At 38.6% G+C, this 18,685-nt stretch overlaps 1 protein-coding gene across 7 annotated transcripts in view; it reads right to left on the reverse strand.

Annotated features, from left to right (window-relative positions):
* Positions 1 to 18,685, reverse strand: part of PRIM2 (DNA primase subunit 2) — a 319,791-nt gene that overhangs the window by 219,350 nt on the left and 81,756 nt on the right. The window contains exon 7 of one of the 7 annotated variants that reach the window (XM_050950808.1): positions 17,645 to 17,742. The exons of the other annotated variants lie outside the window; for them this stretch is intronic. Within the exon in view, the coding sequence (XP_050806765.1) occupies positions 17,668 to 17,742 (75 nt within the window). The 3' untranslated portion in view covers positions 17,645 to 17,667. Of the gene's footprint in view, positions 1 to 17,644; positions 17,743 to 18,685 lie in introns of those variants that run through there. 7 annotated transcript variants of the gene reach the window in all.

Here is an 18,685-nt window from a genome sequence, read left to right on the forward strand (position 1 = left end):
GTTGGTGATTCAGTCAGTGAAGAATGAAAGTGGCTGCTCAGAGCTTCAACACAGATTATTTGACCTTCAAACACCACGAGACAAGACGTGTGCTAATAGATCAATGCCATGCTTTCAAGAATGATCTCCACTTGGTAAACTTTATGATGCTTTGTTATGACAGTATTAACCTCAGATGAGAATGCAGTATGGCATAAGCACAAAGATTCTGCACAATGAAACATTTATGTATGCAGGACAACCTCCTTGCCCTCACCAGGCTGTGTTAGCATCCAGTCACAGGGATATCACTGCAAGAGACTGCTGGCCCAGACTGCCCAAAACATGAAAATATATTCAAAAATTTGCCATATTCCATTATGCTGCACATTGGAGACATACATATCATTTTCAGAAGAATCAGGTCAACTTGGACCTAAACCTTCACAACTAATCTTGACAGCACAGATATATTATGTTGTCACATTAGCAAGCAATTGAGAGCTATGACTCCTGAATCTTCACATAGTGACAGAGCTGATAATTTATTACAGGGAGTAGAGGTATTTTGTGGAATTATATATAGATATATGTTCCCAGAAATATTTTTCGTTATTCCAGGTTCTTTGGTAAGTATCTACAAAGATAGTAAAGATGTTCACAAACTGATGAGGCAGTAAAACCTAAAGCTGTGGTTGGGTGCAGAAAGAAAGGATAAGGATTTTTTTAAGACCTTTTGGGATGCCCAGAGTCGACCAACTCCAAACCTTTAGGGATGACTAAAGTTCAGTGCCAGAACTTGCTTCATTTTATTGTATTTGGATCCCTGCAAGTTCACCACTAATAGTAGCCAGCATCTTTACGGACTAGCTGAGTAATCAATTAGCAACAAAATAGAGGACCATCTAAGTAAGAACTTCAACTCTGTCACGCTATTCTTTAGGCAGAGGGACTTTCAACAAACTCTCAATGCGTGGAAACTTGAATTTTCTGTGTTCAGATACTTGAGGCTATCCAGCACATGTGAAATTGCTTTAGGAAAGGGGGCAGCAAAGAGAGATGACGTCCATACTGAAGGCCCACCTGCTTTTGGATAATTTTTACCATCATGTGCATCACTTCTTTGAGATGTCATCTAGCACTTTCAGGTCACGATTCATACAGACTGGCATCACATTTCTCTTGACTTACTTTTTACAGGGACACACAAACACCTAGACTATCCAAAGCAGTGGTTCGCAAACTTTTGTACTGGTGACCCCTTTCACTTAGCTAGCCTCTGAGTGCGACCCCACTTTACAAATTAAAAACACATTTAAATAGATTTAACACCATTATAAATGCAAGCAGCAAAGCAGGGTTTGGGGTGAAGGCTGACAGCTTGCAACCCCCCATGTAATAACCTCGCGACCCCCTGAGGGTCCTGACCCCCAGTTTCAGAACTCTGATCCAAAGTATTTTCAAGCAATGTTGAATCAGGTGTAGTTACAACCTGAAAGTCTAATAGACAGAGTTATTTCAGTGTACACAGGCATCGCTTTTATCTAATACTAAAGACCGTCACTTGACTCCAGATGAGCCAACCTTCTTCGGATCTTGAAGATTATGAGACTGGTTAACCTACAATTCACCATTGTTCTGTGCACATGAGCTCAGAGATATATCCCGAGTACATCACTCCTGCTATGATACTCTCTAGCCATCTTGGTCATAATTCACTAATCACACAGTAACAGACAGCAGACAAATTGGGCAAACGTTTCAAACCTGGATGCCTAAAGTTAAATTGCCCAACTCACATTTAAGAACATAAATAGAAGTGGCCTAGTTTAAAAAAAAAAAGTTCTCAACAAGCTTGGAACTCCCACTGATTTTTATGGGATTTGGATGTGCTCAGCAACTCTGAAAAGGAGGCCACTTTTATTTTGACACCTAAAAATAAAGACTAGAATCACTGTAGTTCCTGTTCAGAACTAGACAAAATTTAGCCAACGGTGAATACAGATTATTTCTATTGAATAAAAAAATCTTTCATACGTGTACTTTTTAGTGGAAATGTATATGGATTGTTTTGTTTCAGAGTTTGTAAGTGGAAGCAAGTTCACTATGAATATTCTGAATAAATGACCACTTATTTTGGTTTTTCATTAAGTGAGACACTCCTTAATTCAGCGTACAGTACAAATACAGAAGGCTCTCAGCCCTTATACACAAATACATGTATATATTATATTTCAGAGTAGCAATGTTCTTCCTCTTCACATATTCTTTAAACTTATATTATTCTGCCTATAGTTCTCATTTTTATTTTTTATGTCACAAGTTTTTTCCAAAACTCTTCATCTTCTACTACTTTTTTCTAGGGCTGTCAATTAAAAGCAGTTAACTCATGATTAACTCAAAAAATTAAATTGTGATTAAAAAAATTAAATCACAATTAATCGCAGTTTTAATTGCACAAATAATAGAATACCAATTGAAATTTATTAAATATTTTTGAATGTTGGTCTACATTTTCAAGTACATTGATTTCAATTACAACACAGAATACAAAGTGTACACAGCTCGCTTTACATAATTATTTTTTATTACAAATATTTGCACTGTAAAAATGATAAACAAAAGAAATAGTATTTTTCAGTTCACGTCATACAAGTAGTGTAGTGCAATCTCTATCATGAAAATGCAACTTACAAATGTGGATTATTTTTATACATAACTGCACTCAAAAACAAAACAGTCAGGGGCAGTCAGGGGGCGGGAAGTGGGAGGGGGTAGATAGAGGGTGGGGGCCAGGATGTTTAGGGAGGCACAGCCTTCGTTACCCAGCTCTCCATACAGTTTCGGAACCCCAAAGTGGCCCTCAAGCCAAAAAGGTTTGCCCATCCCTCCTTTAAAGCCTACAAGTCCACTTCGTCCTACTTCCTGTCCAGCCAATCACTAAGACAAACAAGTTTGTTTACATTTACGGGAGATAATGTTGCCCATTTCTTATTTACAATGCCACCAGAAAGTGAGAACAGGCATTCGCATGGCACCTTTGTAGCCAGCATTGTAAGGAATTTACTTGCCAGATATGCTAAACATTCATATGCCCCTTCGTGCTTCAGCAATCATTCCAGAGGACATGCTTCCATGCTGATGACGCTCGTTAAAAAAATGTGTAAATTAACTTTCTGACTGAACTCCTTGCAGGAGAATTGTATGTCTCCTGCTCTGTTTTACTTGTATTCTGCCATACATTTCGTGTTATAGTAGTCTCGGATGATGACTCTGCACATGTTGTTCATTTTAAGAACACTTTCGCTGCAAATCTGATAAAACGCAAAAAAGGTTCCAATGAGAGATTTCGAAAGATAGTTACAGCACTTGATCCAAGGTTCTCAAATCTGAGAGGGACAAAGTGTGGAGCAGGCTTTTCAAAAGTCTTAAAAGAGCAACACTCCAATGCAGAAACTACAGAACCTGAAACACCAAAAAAGAAAATCAACCTCTGCAGGTGGCATCTGACTCTGATGACGAAAATGAACATGCATCAGTCCGCACTGCTTTGGATTGTTATCAAGTAAAACCTGTCATTAGTCCGGACACATGTCCTCTGGAATGGTGGATGAAGCATGAAGAGACATATGAATCTTTAGCGCACCTGGCATGTAAATAGATTGCGAAACCGGCTGCAACAGTGTCATGTGAACTCATGTTCTTACTTTCAGGTGACATTGTGAACAGGAAGCAGGCAGCATGTAAACAAACTTGTCTGTTTAAGCAATTGGTTGAACAAGAAATAGGACTGAGTGGCCTAGTAGGCTCTAAAGTTTTACACTGCATTCAAAAATAAAACAGTTATTTTTGTACATAATTCTACATTTGTAAGTTCAATGTTCATGATAAAGAGATTGCACTACAGTACTTGTAATAGGTGAACTGAAAAATACTACTGCTTTTATTTTTTACAGTGCAAATATTTGTAATAAAAAATATCAAGTGAGCACTGTACACTTCGTATTCTGTGTTATAATTGAAATAAATATATTTGAAACTGCAGAAAACACCCAAAAATATTTAAATAAATAGCATTCTATTATTGTTCAACAGTGTGATTAATCGCGCAATTAATTTTTTTAATCGTTTGATGGCCCTACTTTTTTCTACCTTTCAGTTTGTTAAAACTATTAAGAGACTCTGATTGTTAGCCTACAATATGACTTTCATAATGCTGCTAAAAACACTTTTCCCCCCTGAGCAATCCAAAAAGAAATCATATTTCTGAAGATTAAAAATAGAGAAACCAAAAGATAAGGCCAGGGCATCTCACTGACCCAATTCACAGAATAAGCTTTAAGAGTTTTCAAAAAAAGGATTTTTGTTACTACATAGGATTTGAATCAGTTTATAAAAGTGTATTTCAATATTATGTTTACAACTATAAAACTGCGATTTTCAAACTATAAAGTAAGTTTTGAAATAGCAAAGACACTTTATTTCAGTGTTCACAACAATTCTCTTCCAACACAAAATTGACTGGGACACCTTAGATTCGAGTGGCTATTTAATGGGGGAGGAACAACGGAACACGGCAGAATTGGGTTTAAAAGCCAAATAGCTGCGTTTATTCTACTTTAATTAGTAAGAGGGACAAGTTACAGCTTGGGCCAGGGAAAAACAATTTATCAACTAGAGCTATTATCTATTTAAACCATAAACTTCTTCATACAAAAAAAAAAGGGGGGAGCAAAGGCAGGGAGTATAGGCTATAAAAGTAACCACTTCTTCTATACACAGAATAAGGAACAGAAGAAAGGAGGCAAGGAGCGGGGGGAATTAGCAAAGGTAGAATACTTGCAGAAGTTACAAAATACGTACCACACTCCAAATACAGCTGACTAGCAGCATAGGCACCGAGAACATAACAAATTAGGGGATGTGGTTTTATTTCAACATGACACGAGTCGGCAAAATCCGGAGGAAACTCCTGGCTGACAGTGTGATCAGGCCTCTCAGCTAACACGCGGGGACTCCTACTGATTTTGGCGCAGGACATAGTTTTGTTTGGGGGTCCGTACTTGTGTCAATTTCGGATTGGTTCCCTTTTTACATGTGTCAGCACTGGATTGGTTCCTAACTCCTTCGCCTTCCAGGTTCCAGGCTGGAGCCCCTTACGTCAGCAGAGGCTGCACTCGGCACACTGCCTTCTTTGTCCGAGACAGGCTTTCATGTCCATATACGGCTCACGGGGGGTGCACCCGACACACTACTGGTGCACCCGGCACACTACTCCTTTGTTCATGACATGCTTGCATGTCTGCACACTGCTCTAGCCTGACCGACAATTGGCCAGGCCGACAACTTGAGCAAGGGTTTAGGGTTGTGACATGCCCTCGTGGCTGATTGTCGGTCTGCTACGAAAGGGATAGCCCACACCCAGAAAGGTGAGCGAGCCTAGGAAAGGGGTAAAAATTTAGATCAAAGACTCGGTGTTCGACTGGTTATCGGAGGGTTGGAGTGGGGAGTATTTAACTTGAAAGGGAAAAGCAGATATGGCTTTAACTATTAAGGCTTTAGTAACTGCAAGGCCTAAACAAAAAACAACAATAATAACGATTTCAATAATTAACCATTGCTTAAGGGATTGTGCCCAAGATCCTAGTCCTCACCCCGACAAAGTGGTTTGCCAGGGAGGGGAAGGTTTTGGGGGGGAAGGGAGTGTTCCAGACACTGAAAATTCTGGATGGTGGTAGCGATACCAGATCTAAGCTAGTAATTAAGCTTAGAAGTGTCCATGCAGGTCCCCACATCTGTACCCTAAAGTTAAGAGTGGGGAAGGAATCTTGACAGGCTCCATTTTCAATCCTGGATTATGTCAATGGAAAATGTAAGTGTTCTCTGAAGCATAGTTTATATCAGAAATTCTCTAGCTGCAGTCCATATGCCACAGAGTACGAAGAGTCCTACGGAGCACTCCTCCTCATTTTACTCTTCTAATTGCCTTGCAAAAAATTCCTAAAATATTTTCCAAATATTTCCATAGTACACATTTTTGTAAGGAATTGTTCTATTTACCACAATTATGTTCTGCACTCTTAAATGGAAGGGAAGGTGGTTCACATGACCACAAAATGGAGAGGTGGTGGGTCCACAGGGCAATCTTTGTATTCAACTGTAGTCCACGCTAAAAATAAAAAGTTTCAGAATCCTTGGTCTAGATCAACCTCATGTAGGCATCAATTATGTTCCACTGCAACTTATGTAAAACAGTAGGAAAATGTGGTCAAAAGAACACTATTATACTGAAAGCTACATTATGTAGAGAACTACATATTGTAATTATTTTAATTGTGCTGTTTTAACTGTGAAAATGCACCATTTCCTCTTTCTGCTCAAGGACACCCTTGAAGATCAGATATGTCATCTAAATTGTTTTCTTGTGATTTAAAAAAAAGTCACAATACCTTTTAATTTCCAGAGAGGAGTATATGTTTGCCTCTCCCAGACCTTGGGTCAGTTTCTGCTTCCACCACCCCACAAATGAAGAAATACCTTAAAAAAATTCAAAAGCTCCATACAGAAAGAAACAGAAGTTTAAAAAAAGTTTTCCCTTTCCCTTTCAATCATAACTCTCCTGCTCAAGTACTTAAGACAAATATATTTACCTATCAATTCAATTTTTTTTTAAATGTCAATTTAAAAAGAGGCCCCTGTCCACTAAGGAATTCAGACAAAGCATATTTGAACGCAATTTTAAAACAATATTTTAAATATGGTTCTAAGACCATTTAGCCTTGTCTATCTTGGCCAGCCAAACTAAGTTAGAAACTGACCAATAAACAATTTTCAAACTCTCTTTAAAAGATAGTGTAGCTAAGGCTAAAGAATGTGTATTTAGTAACAAAAAGGAGAGAAAATAAATTCAGTTATTCTAACCACCTACCATGCTCTGCTCTAAATGTACTTACCATCATCCACATCCATCAGAGTTCTCAATCCAGTTTTAGATCTAATCCTGCAAGGTCTTAGGCACTTCACAGGCCATACCCCAGCACCTCATAAAATCAGAACCTCGCACTGAAAACTCTGTGGAACATAGGCATTTTACTATGTTTAACATGGACACCTATCATGCTGTATAAATAATACATAAGCATGTGTGCTTGTAAAAATACCAATACATGAAAGGATATGTTCCTTATATAATCTGCATCCTTTTATGCACTGGATGACATAGTTAGCAATAGCACTTCTAATTAGATGGGTTCAGGATGTGTTGTGACAAGTACTATTTATTTGCAAAATGGAACATTATCATCTCTTTATATTTTTATCAATTAAATGATAAGATTAGACTAACATACCATCTCTTTCATTCCTTACATGTCGATAAGCATTAGTCAACAAATAAGAATTCTACAAATCACAACAACCCACTGTTGCTAACTCTTTATTTCCCCACTACATTTCAATCGAAGCTCTAATAAATTTGTATAGTGTTTTAGTGATAGTGAAATCATAGAGTGTTACTTCCATCAGTGTTTAAAACATGAAAGTTTTTCCACCTTAAGTGACATCTGTTATGTTTTATGCACAACAATTTCATACTAAGTCTGAACTAACAGACAACTATAGTAATGCATGAATTATAACCAATCTCTCGTGCATACACACAAAACTGAAGACAAAAGAACAACAAATATTTTATGGTCAATTTTGTTATATAATTAGTCTGGGCTTTAATAAAAAGATTACTGGCACAGACACAGGAAAAACAACTGACACGAGATAATTATTTTTCATCTTTAGATTATGTTCTTCCTGGGAATAAAAATTAAGAAATATCAGAAATCTGACATGATAAATATACTGCAAAGATTACAAACTACTGTTTACTTTCCACATCCATTATAACACAACAAAAGTATATGTTGAAATGCATGTTTTGACAGGTATGTTACTGTACTGTATAGTGCATACACCATGTGCATCACAATAGAAGATAAATATAATTACATGAACCCATTATATCAGGGGTGGCCAAATTTACTGACCCTCCGAGCAACATATGATAATCCTCAGAAGTTCGGGAGCCTGGCGCACCTGGCGGAGCTCAGGGCTTCAGGCTGTGGGACGTGCCTGCTGGGCCTTGGGACTTCAGCCCCAGCAGGTCCTGCTGCAGCCTTGAGCCCCAGCAGGTCCTGCTGAAGCCTTGAGCCCCAGCAGGTCCTGCTGCGGGGCTAAAGCGCCGAGACCCCCCTCCCCTGCAGGGCAGAAGCCTCTAGCCCCACCCTGAGTTCCTCCCACCCTAGCCTTGTAGGTAGGGTATATGGGGCAGTAGGGGGGCCTCTGCAAGCTGCACTTTAACTGTAAAAGAGCTACATGCGGCTCATGAGCTGCAGTTTGGCTGCCTCTGCACTATATCTTTGTGCTCCTCCAATATATTTCCATTGTGCAAACCAGCTGCACAGATAGTGGTAAAATCCTTCATAATATCACATTAGAGTTCCAATGCAATCATGGCACCAAGAGCCCTCCCCTTCACTCCCCACCCTTCCCTGTGATAGTACTGAGTGTTGATATCATGAGGCTGTTCCTGCACTTGCATGTTAGTTCTGCTGAATGGGCAAGACTGACAATACCTCTGTGGCACTGAGTTTATCAAAGTAAGGAGTCTGAGCTCTAAGCTGGCAACTTTTCCAAAGGGAAGGAGACGGCAAGGTAAAAAGATGTGTTCTACATTCACTTATCTCTGAAGCCTACCATACATTTCAAACAATCCATAAAAAATCCTTACATCTTAAAAAACAACTTGTCCTAAGTGGGCCAAACTCCTTGCATCCCCTTTATAGGATGCTGGTACACTAGTATATATTACTTTGCATGCCACTCCCTAGCCCTTCAGGTAGAGCTACCATAAAGGGGAAGAAACAGGTCTTATCAGGACGGAGCAATAGTATCCAGGGAGAGGAGAAGGAGTTCACATACATCTAATTAGTATTATTGTGAGTTAGTATTGTAAGAACATTGTGCAGAACATCTACAGTCCCTGGACAATCAAAACTAGAATCACAATAAACATGCATGCACATGCTCCCCTTCACTCTCCTATAATGGTAGGACTGGGTGTATAATAGTCATTACCTTGCCTACTAATAACTTTCCTTTTTAAGAAGGGAAGCTGTCAAGGTTCATTTCCCACTCTGAACTTTAGGGTACAAATGTGGGGACCTGCATGGACACTTCTAAGCTTAATTACTAGCTTAGATCTGGCACACTGCCATCATCCAGAATTTCAGTGTCTGTAGCACTTTCTGTCCCCCCAAAACTTTCCCCTCCCTGGGTTGCCTTGAGGGACTTCACCATTTCCCTGGTGAACACAGATCCAAACCCCTTGGATCTTAAAACAAGGAGAAATTAACCATTCCCCCTCCTTTCCCCCCACCAATCCCTGGTGAGTCCAGATCCAATCCCCTTGGATCTTAAAACAAGGAAAAATCAATCAGGTTCTTTAAAAAAAGAGCTTTTAATTAAAGAAAGAAAAGTAAAAATCATCTCTGTAAAATCAGGATGGAGAATACTTTACAGGCTAATCAGATTCATATAGCCCAGAGGAACCCCCTCTAGCCTTAGATTCAAAGTTACAGCAAATAGAGGTAAAATCCTCTCAGCAAAAAAGGAACATTTACAAATTGAGAAAACAAAAATAAGACTAACAGGCCTTGCCTGGCTATTACTTACAAGTTTGAAACATGAGAGATTGATTCAGAAAGATTTGGAGAGCCTGGATTGACGTCTGGTCCCTCTTAGTCCCAAGAGCAAACAACCCCCAAAACAAAGAGCACAAACAAAAAACTTCCCTCCGCCAAGATTTGAAAGTATCTTGTCCCCCTATTGGTCTTCTGCTCAGGTGTCAGACAGGTTTACCAAGCTTCTTAACCCTTTACATGTAAGAGAGACATTAACCCTTAACTACCTGTTTATGACAGAAGCTGACAAGAATTGAGCGAAATCTGAGTAAGAAATGAGAACTTGACAAATATTGTGAAGCAGCATTTTCAGCTGCCAACTGGAGAAAACAGATCATTCAGGGAGTGTTCTCTGACAAACAATGGATAGCAATCTGGATTAAGAAAAGTACCAAGCTACATTTTTATTTAATGCTGCATGCACACACATCCAGTTACATACACAACAATTTATCCATTAGTGAAAGATTCTATAAAATACAACATTCCTAAAGTCTACAGATTAAGCATCAAATTATTGCAAACAAATCTAGGTAAAAATGCTTTCATGAAAAATGTTAATATATTTACTAGTACAGGTTGAACCTCTCTAGTCTGGCACCCTCAGGACCTGACCGGTGCCAAACCAAAGAATTTGCCGAACCACGGGAGGTCAATATTATAGGCAGATCTCTTTTTATTTTTCTCTCGCCAAGACAAATAAATGGAACAACGCTTGCAGTGCAGCCTAGCCAAGGCTTACTGTCTCTGTTCATAACAAAGGGTTAGTGTTACATAATTTTACTGTATTGGCACAAGGAAATAAATAGAGAAAGCATAAAAAACATAAAATAAAATTATGCCAGACCACTGATGTTGCTGGACCAGAAAGTGTCAGACAAGAGAGGTTCAACCTGTATTAGCTATGCTATTAATTGGTTTGTTAAATAACAAATTCTATTAGCTATACATAAAAACCTCCATGCAGAGTTCATCAGGTGCTCAACTTATGATTTCCTAAAAAGTTTATACCTGTACTTTCAGCTCAATATAAAAAAAATGTAAAATAGCACAAAGGCTGTGGAAATTATAGAGAAGACAATTTAATTATGTACATGTGTATAAATGCATCTGCTTACATTGCAACAGCCTCTATAATGTTCTATAAGCTCAAGAATTCATTGTTAATGAATTATTATTATTATAATTTCTAAATCCTTATTCACCATCAGGCTATTTCATATCACATTTCAGCTAAGCCCTATACAATGGGATAGTAGTAGTATTTTGTTCTGCCTTGTGGAATACCTGTAGATTATTGTCTTCATTTCTCATTTCTGAGCACAACAGTGCACACAACCTGGCAAAGAGGTTAAGTGAGTTCTTTACTTCTCTCAGCAATAACTGCAGGATAAGGTAAAGAGCTGAACTAATTCCAAAAGTGGTGTCACAAAGTAATCTTGGAAGCCTAAGAATGTCAACTTCAACTCAAAAGGCTTGGGGACAGAGCAGGGGATCAGCAAGGTATTCTCTCCTGTTTTTACACTGATATGGAGAATCCCAGATGACAGAAAGGCATTAAACATACAGACCATTATTAATTTCAGCACTGCAGTACATTAAATGCACCATTACAGAAGGTAATAAAATTTCCATCATTGGTGGATGTTAATTTTAAATAAATTATTACAGAGTATAATGTAAAAAAATCATCTCTCTACTTCAAGACAATTACCATCACAAAACAGACATGAGCATAAGACACAGAGTAACCTGGGTTCAGTAAATAACCTTAAACTACATTGTATATTGCCTTAAAAAATTATAAATTCTCTCAAAACAAAAAGCCAAGTAGGATTTTAAAACAGATTATTACTAAAATGCAAGGGTATAAAAGGAAGAATTCTCTTGTGGTTAAGGCATTGGACTGGGACTCAGAGTGATATAGTTCACTGATAATGATTTTTGTTGTTCTCTGAACCTTGCTTTTGCAATACAGGTAACAGAAAACTGTTAGAGCCCCATGAACCCTAAAAAAAATTAAATAATTTTATTATATACTAACACCTGCAAGTATACAATCGTGTATATTATATATACACATACACACACACACCTCTGAATGTTCTGCTACAGTTAAAATACACTCGCCATACTTAATCATCCCATAACATTGTTCATAAGTCCTATTTGTGCAAAAGTTTTTAAACTGGAAACTACAGATGATGCATCTTTCTTTGTAGTCACAATACTTTTTTTGCTGCATGAACGTGGAACTGTCAAAGAACTGAATTTACAAGTACCAAAAAAGCTATTTCAGTATTCTGTTGCTCCCTAGCAACTAGAATCTGCTGATATTTTCTCATCACAAGTGGGTAATATGGATAAAATCTGTTGTGTTTCAGTGACATCATGTGTCAATGAAAGCAGTTCTGCACAGCAAGAAGCACCAAGCTGTAAATCATATGGTAAGCCAGGAGGTATGTTTTAACAGATTTAGATTTTGGCTTTAAAATCTAAATTGGTAACTATGATATTTAAATAAAGAGGTTTGCTAAACATGTCATTTGGGGAGCATACATTACCTTATATTTACTAAAACCACCACATGGGGGTCAAAGAACATATGAACGAGTCTGCATCACCTAATTATTAAGGATCAACTTCCAGCTCCCTGGAGGCTTTCATTCCGATTCCAGGATTCTGGTCGGTAGGTCGGTAGGTAGAAAGACAGACAGACAGATAGACAGACAAGGTATCTGGCCTAATTAGTCAAGATAAGGACTAGTTATTGAAAAGAGAAAAACCAGTTCCTCCACATTAAATTCATTTTTCTCAGAGAAACATGTCCCCTTGCCTTCACTGCAGGGAACAGAAAAGCAATGAAGACAAAGGAAAAGTAGAGAATACTTACTAAATAATCATTCTAGCTCAATAATAATTATACTTCTATAGAGATTTCTAATGAATAATGCTTCTAAAGAGGAGAGAGGATAGCAAATAAACTTTGTATAGTGCTCTGTAAATATGTGAATGCTTGACCAAATTTTGGGACAGATTTCTTCCAAAGAAGCAGACATTTTCCATCCAAGAAGCAGCTTTCACTGTGTCATGGAGTTAGCTTTAATCCTTTGCAGGAGGAGGATCTGTTTGCTACATGACTCAGATAAAGCAGCTTAATCATATGGCAATAGACTATTTTGAAACCCTTTTTGTCTTGTATCTGGGATGGAAAGCTATAAACAGATATGTTTTCCTGAAATCCTTCGTCCTTTTAAAATAAGTGGCTTTCTTTAAATCTAAAATTATGCCAGATTTTCCTTTTCATAAAATGATTTTGAGCAGAAAAAAAATCTGATCTATTGAATATGTCTAAAGTTCAAATATCCTTGATGATGTAATACATTAAGAAAAATACAATATAGTTTTCAACTGTTCAAAGTGATAAGACAATGCCTGGTTTAAATTTTCCAGATAAGGCATTCCATAGTAGAATGAGGGTTAATACAGGGTTTCTCAGGGTCGCTGCTTGTGTAGGGAAAACCCCTGGCGGGCCGGGCCAGTGTGTTTACCGGCCCCGTCCGCAGGTCCGGCCGATCGCGGCTCCCACTGGACGCGGATCACTGCTCCGGGCCAATGGGAGCTGCTGGAAGCGGCACGGGCCGAGGGACTTACTGGCCACCGCTTCAGCAGCCCCCATTGGTCCAGAGCAGCGATCTGTGGCCACTAGGAGCCACGATCAGCCAGACCTGCAGACAGGGCAGGTAAACACACCAGCCCGGCCCGCCAGGGGCTTTACCTACACAAGCGGCGACCCCTGTTTGAGAAACCCTGGGTTAATATTATCAAATGGTCTTATAAACTCAGCTATCCCTCTCCCCTAATATCAAACCTATCAATTTAACATATAACAGGGTTCTTCTAACCCAACTCTCCACCAGTCTGCTGTCTGATCTGAGGCGGGGGGGGGGGGGGGGGGGGAAATCACATTTATGCCTCAGTTTCCCCAGCTGTAAAATGGGGATAATGATAATGGACCTCCTTTGTAAGATCTATTGGTTAAAAGAACTATATGACAACTAGATATTCCTAATATCCTGCCTAAGGCTGTTAAGAGGTACTCAACCCAAAAGGTATTGTAGCACCTCAGAACTCCAGACTTTCAAGAATGACAGTTTTTCTACTTACTAACACTTGAACCTCATCCAAATCCTGGTAAACTTTCAGAATTTGTATTTTTCTGTTACTTCAGAAGTACCAGAAAAAGCCTGTCTTTGCTAATTTCTCCTTATTAGATTTAGGATATCTAGTTTTATAACTAAAAATTAATACAACACCCATAGTTTCAGTGTTACATTTAAAAGATACAGAACACAGAAGCAGACAGGCACAACCAAGTGATACTGGGCATTAAGGGGGGATTTAGATGCTTATGCAGTATCTTACTAAGGTGACAAGAGATCCCAAAATAAAAATTATTTAATGGATGGTAATCGTCTCCAGTGAGGAATTACACCAAACCTTTCCAAACCACAAATCTGTTGTAGAGATATGCAGGTCCTTCCAATGAGCAGTAACTGTCAAATAAGCTATCAATATTAAGTTAACTGCTTCTCCTCGTTTGGTCTGTGTCATACCTTTAAACACGTTGTAAAGCTTATGGCATTAATATTCTGATTGATTTTTTTTTAAATCACAGTTATACAGTATTTTCCATTTGAGGATCTCAAGCTATTATATTATTCTCTCAACGTGAAAGGGTAATTATTTTATACACCTCTACCTCGATATAACGCTGTCCTCGGGAGCCAAAAAATCTTACCACGTTATAGGTGAAACCGCGTTATACCGAACTTGATTTGATCCGCCAGAGCGCACAGCCCCGCCACTCCGGAGCGCTGCTTTACACGTTATATCCGAATTCGTGTTATATCAGGAAGCATTATATCAGGGCAGAGGTGTAATGCTGTTTCTCTGAAAATATCATTTTAGTAGGATTCCAGCTCCCAAAGCTTGTTCTCTCTAGCACAGAATAGGGAGAAACTCCCCCAAAGCACTGATGTTTTTCATTCCTATATACAACTGTAGTGGGTCGGGGTGCTAGACATTACTTCTGACTATTGGACACATGCCACAAAGACTGCTACCACCGTCTTCAGAACATTAATGCATTCCTGATAGGAAATAAAAGATCCACGAATAAAAGAAGTTAGCCAATCACAAATCAGTGTTTGAAAAACATCTTAAACAGAACAATGAAAATTAAGGGCTAGATGCACAAAACAACTAAAGCACCTAATTGCGTCTTTAGGCCCTTAAATCCAACATTTAGGCACCAGTGAGACCATCAAATCCTCTGCTCAACTAACTCTGTAGGCACTTAGGTTTCATGCACCCAGACTGGGATCTTCCCATAGTCATTCCCTCACCTACCTTGCTTGCTGGACCTAATCCATGTGTTCTGAGCACCAACCAGGAGCAGGTGACGCCCCTCCCTCCCCTTTACAACTGTTAGCTCAGTGGTTAGAGTACTCTCCCAGGATCCAAGTTGAATTCCATCCTCTGCCTGAGGTGGAGCAGGGATTTGAACTTGGATCTTCTCCAGTCCCAGAAGAGTGTGCCAATCACTGGGCTTTGGGGTATACTGGGGCAGCTCTCAAAGTCTCTCCTATTGAAGCTCAGCTCTTCCACTAGGAGCAGGGGAGTTTGAATTCCCTGCATCCCAAGTGACTGCCCTATCAACAGGGCTATAGAGTTATTCTCAGTTTCTCTAGCTCAGTGATTAATTATCTACCCACACTTCAAAATTTTCATCTCAAATACACAACATCTTGAAAGAAAAAAAGCTTTAGAGGGTTGGAGGACATGGGCTCCTCAACATCAGAAAAAACACTTCTGGAGGACTAAGACCCTGAAGCAGGATTCCTCACCAGAGGTGAAATCTAAATAATATTTTGTAAATGTATGAAGCGAAGGCCAACCAACCTGCTTTGCACATATCAGAGATGGAAACACGCCCAGACTGGAAGCTACCTTGTCTCAGATATGACCTTCTAGTTTAAGATCAGACAGTGCAACCAATAGCTATTTTTACATGGTCCCCTTAATGACAGTACTAATCAGGGACCAGGTGTCAAATGAGAGATGTGTTTTAATCGGAAACTTTTAGCATCAAGTGTATAGAAACACAAACAAATCCAGTGTACATTTTTGAAGCTCTAAAATTTAACTGCTGAAAATACTTAAATATTTAACACTGTTTTAATCCTGTATCCAAGTTTTCAACTCAAGTGAAGCTTTAGCTCAAGAGCACTTGAAATAGCCAAGACGTTAAACCCTCAAAAAGAAGCTTTCACCTAATGGAAGTGTCAGTTTCTTTCTTACAATGCTAACAATTTAAAGTTTCAAAATAACTTAATGATGCACAGTTAGGCTGCACCAAGCTTACTATAGTTCTCTTCATTTTCTGTGTTTTGTTTCATATGATTTTAAACAATACAGTGAATTGTGCCATAAGTTAGAAGATAGATATTAAGCTAATATTACATGCATTTAAAGAGTCAATCCCACTATTATCCTATTTTAAACATTCAACTTCTTAATAAATCTTATTGGAGGGTCTAGAGCATAAATAAATCAAATCAGAAGTGTTTCCAATTTAACAGCTAAGAGTGCATCTTCATTTTTTTCATGCTGACAACCTGAAATAACTGCAGAGTGAATCTATTTAAAACACAGACAAATTCAGTTTTAAAGCACATCAAAATAGAACTCAAGTGACTTTGTAAGAACCACCTGAAGGTAACCATACAGCACCCCTGGTAGTAGTTTGACCTTCACCAAATACTTACATAAATTGTCTGAGGGCTTGTCTACACTGAGTTGATGCACACTAGATGGTCTGCAATATGGTATGCCGCACTAACAGCGTACAGACAGAGCTGCTCCTCCCTCTTGGAATTTGCATCAGTGTGTACACATAATGGGCTAGGTGCACACTAAGCATAAACCATATGGGTGGATATCCCATGGTCTTTCGCTTCACTGCTGAGTCATGTGTATTCTGGGATGCTTCTTGCTGTACATTTTGGGGATTCACAGCAACAGCCAGGTGAAAGCCAACAGAATTCTGGGACTTGATGGTCAAACCCCCAAAATCCCATAATTCCGCTCCATCCAGCCCATGCTTCCTTTCTGGTCCCCATGATTAAAAACTGTTGAATGGCCAGAATTTGCCCATTTGCTCCTGGATCCAAATACATCAACTTTACTACAATATTACTCAAGAAGCCATACAACACGCCTCAGATAGCTGCTTCGAATCAACTTGGCCCTAGAGTGGTGGAGGGCACACAAACAGTCAGGTCAGTCACAGATGTTCACAAAGCAGCGTGAGACAGGAACTGGAGGACTGCTGAAGTAGTACCCAGTAGCACTGTATACAAACTAACAATAGTCTGACTCAATTTGTTCCAAACATAGCATGCTTTGAAAGAGAACTGCAGAATTCATACCAATTATGGAGTTAGTGCCCTTTAAGGGTTTGCTTCATGTATACGCAGTCTTTTTCAATCCACACTAAAATGTAATCAGTTTAAGGCTTGATACAAGAGAACCAAGATTCAAATCGGATGATATCACAAACAGCAATATTATATCTATCAAAATGTGAGATTATTCTCCAACACCAAACAAAAACAAGGCAGTTATACATTTTGATTACCAACATTACGCAAAAATTGCAGTGACTTTGAAAAAGCAAAAAGGTTTCAATGGTTATCACTTAACTATTGCACTTGTGGCAAACTGTTTTAATCAGAATACTTCTTAGCTTTCAAGAATGTTACTCATTGACTAAAATAAGGATGCCTCTGGCTTAAATTATCCTGTACAGCATTAATGGCTGAATTAGCATAAGAATATATCACTATACGTTAATTAAATACAAATACCTCCTTCTGCAGATTGTATCAGACTACAGACTTGAACTACTATAACGAAAAAATTGCATGCCAAACAGAGCTTCTTCCACAGTGATCTCATTGAGTGCCTTTAACAGTTTAAACAAAAATGTTGTAGTGTCAGTTTTAACTTGAGTTTAACATACCAATAACTTAAGGATAAAACGGCTTTAAAAACATATTAGTATTTTGCATATCCTCTTATTTTCTATATTATCTATAATCAGGACCCCTCCATAGCAGCAATTCCTAAATTCTACCATCTTGGTTATTTTTATTGCAGTGAAATACCCTTAATTCTCAGTCTTTCCACCCTCTAAAACAAACACACAAATATAGATGGTAGTTTAAAATACTTAGACAAATAATTTACAAAGTTTAATACAATACAATGTTCAATGGCTTCCATTCTCAAAGCCTCATTAAGTAGAATATAGGGGAAGTGATTGCATGCAATAAAAAAAGAAAAAAGAAAAGAAAATCTAACATGAAGGAAAGGCTGGCAATAGAGGTGTGGCAAAATTAAACAAACATTTTAAAGTAAATCAATTTTTGAATTTCATGTCTTCACCACACATTTGTATTGCAGTAGGGCCAGGGCCCATCTCACCTTATAATGGCAGTGCAAGTTACTTGGAATAGGAACAGTTACTATTTGTCTGTTTTTTCAACAGAAACCAGGTTTTGAAACTCTTTTTCCAATCCTCTCCTTTTATTCTGAAGGCTGCTATCACTTCTGCTTACTCATTCAAATTGAACAGACTGAGCAACACCAGGATGCAAACATTCAAACCAAAAAGAGACAGAGGAATGCTATACATAGAATCATAGATTATTAGGGTTGGAAGGGACCTCACAAGATCATTTAGTCCAATCCCCTGCTCAAAGCAGGACCAATCCCCAAATGGCCCTCTCAAGAGTTGAACTCACAACCCTGGGTTTAGCAGGCCAATGCTCAAACCACTGAGCTATCCCCTTCCCCCTTGTGCATCCTACTGTCATAGGGAGTGAAAGAAAGGAAATCTGAACTAT

This window comes from Gopherus flavomarginatus, chromosome 4 (genome assembly GCF_025201925.1).
Source record: "Gopherus flavomarginatus isolate rGopFla2 chromosome 4, rGopFla2.mat.asm, whole genome shotgun sequence".
NCBI classification, from domain to species: Eukaryota; Metazoa; Chordata; order Testudines; family Testudinidae; genus Gopherus; species Gopherus flavomarginatus.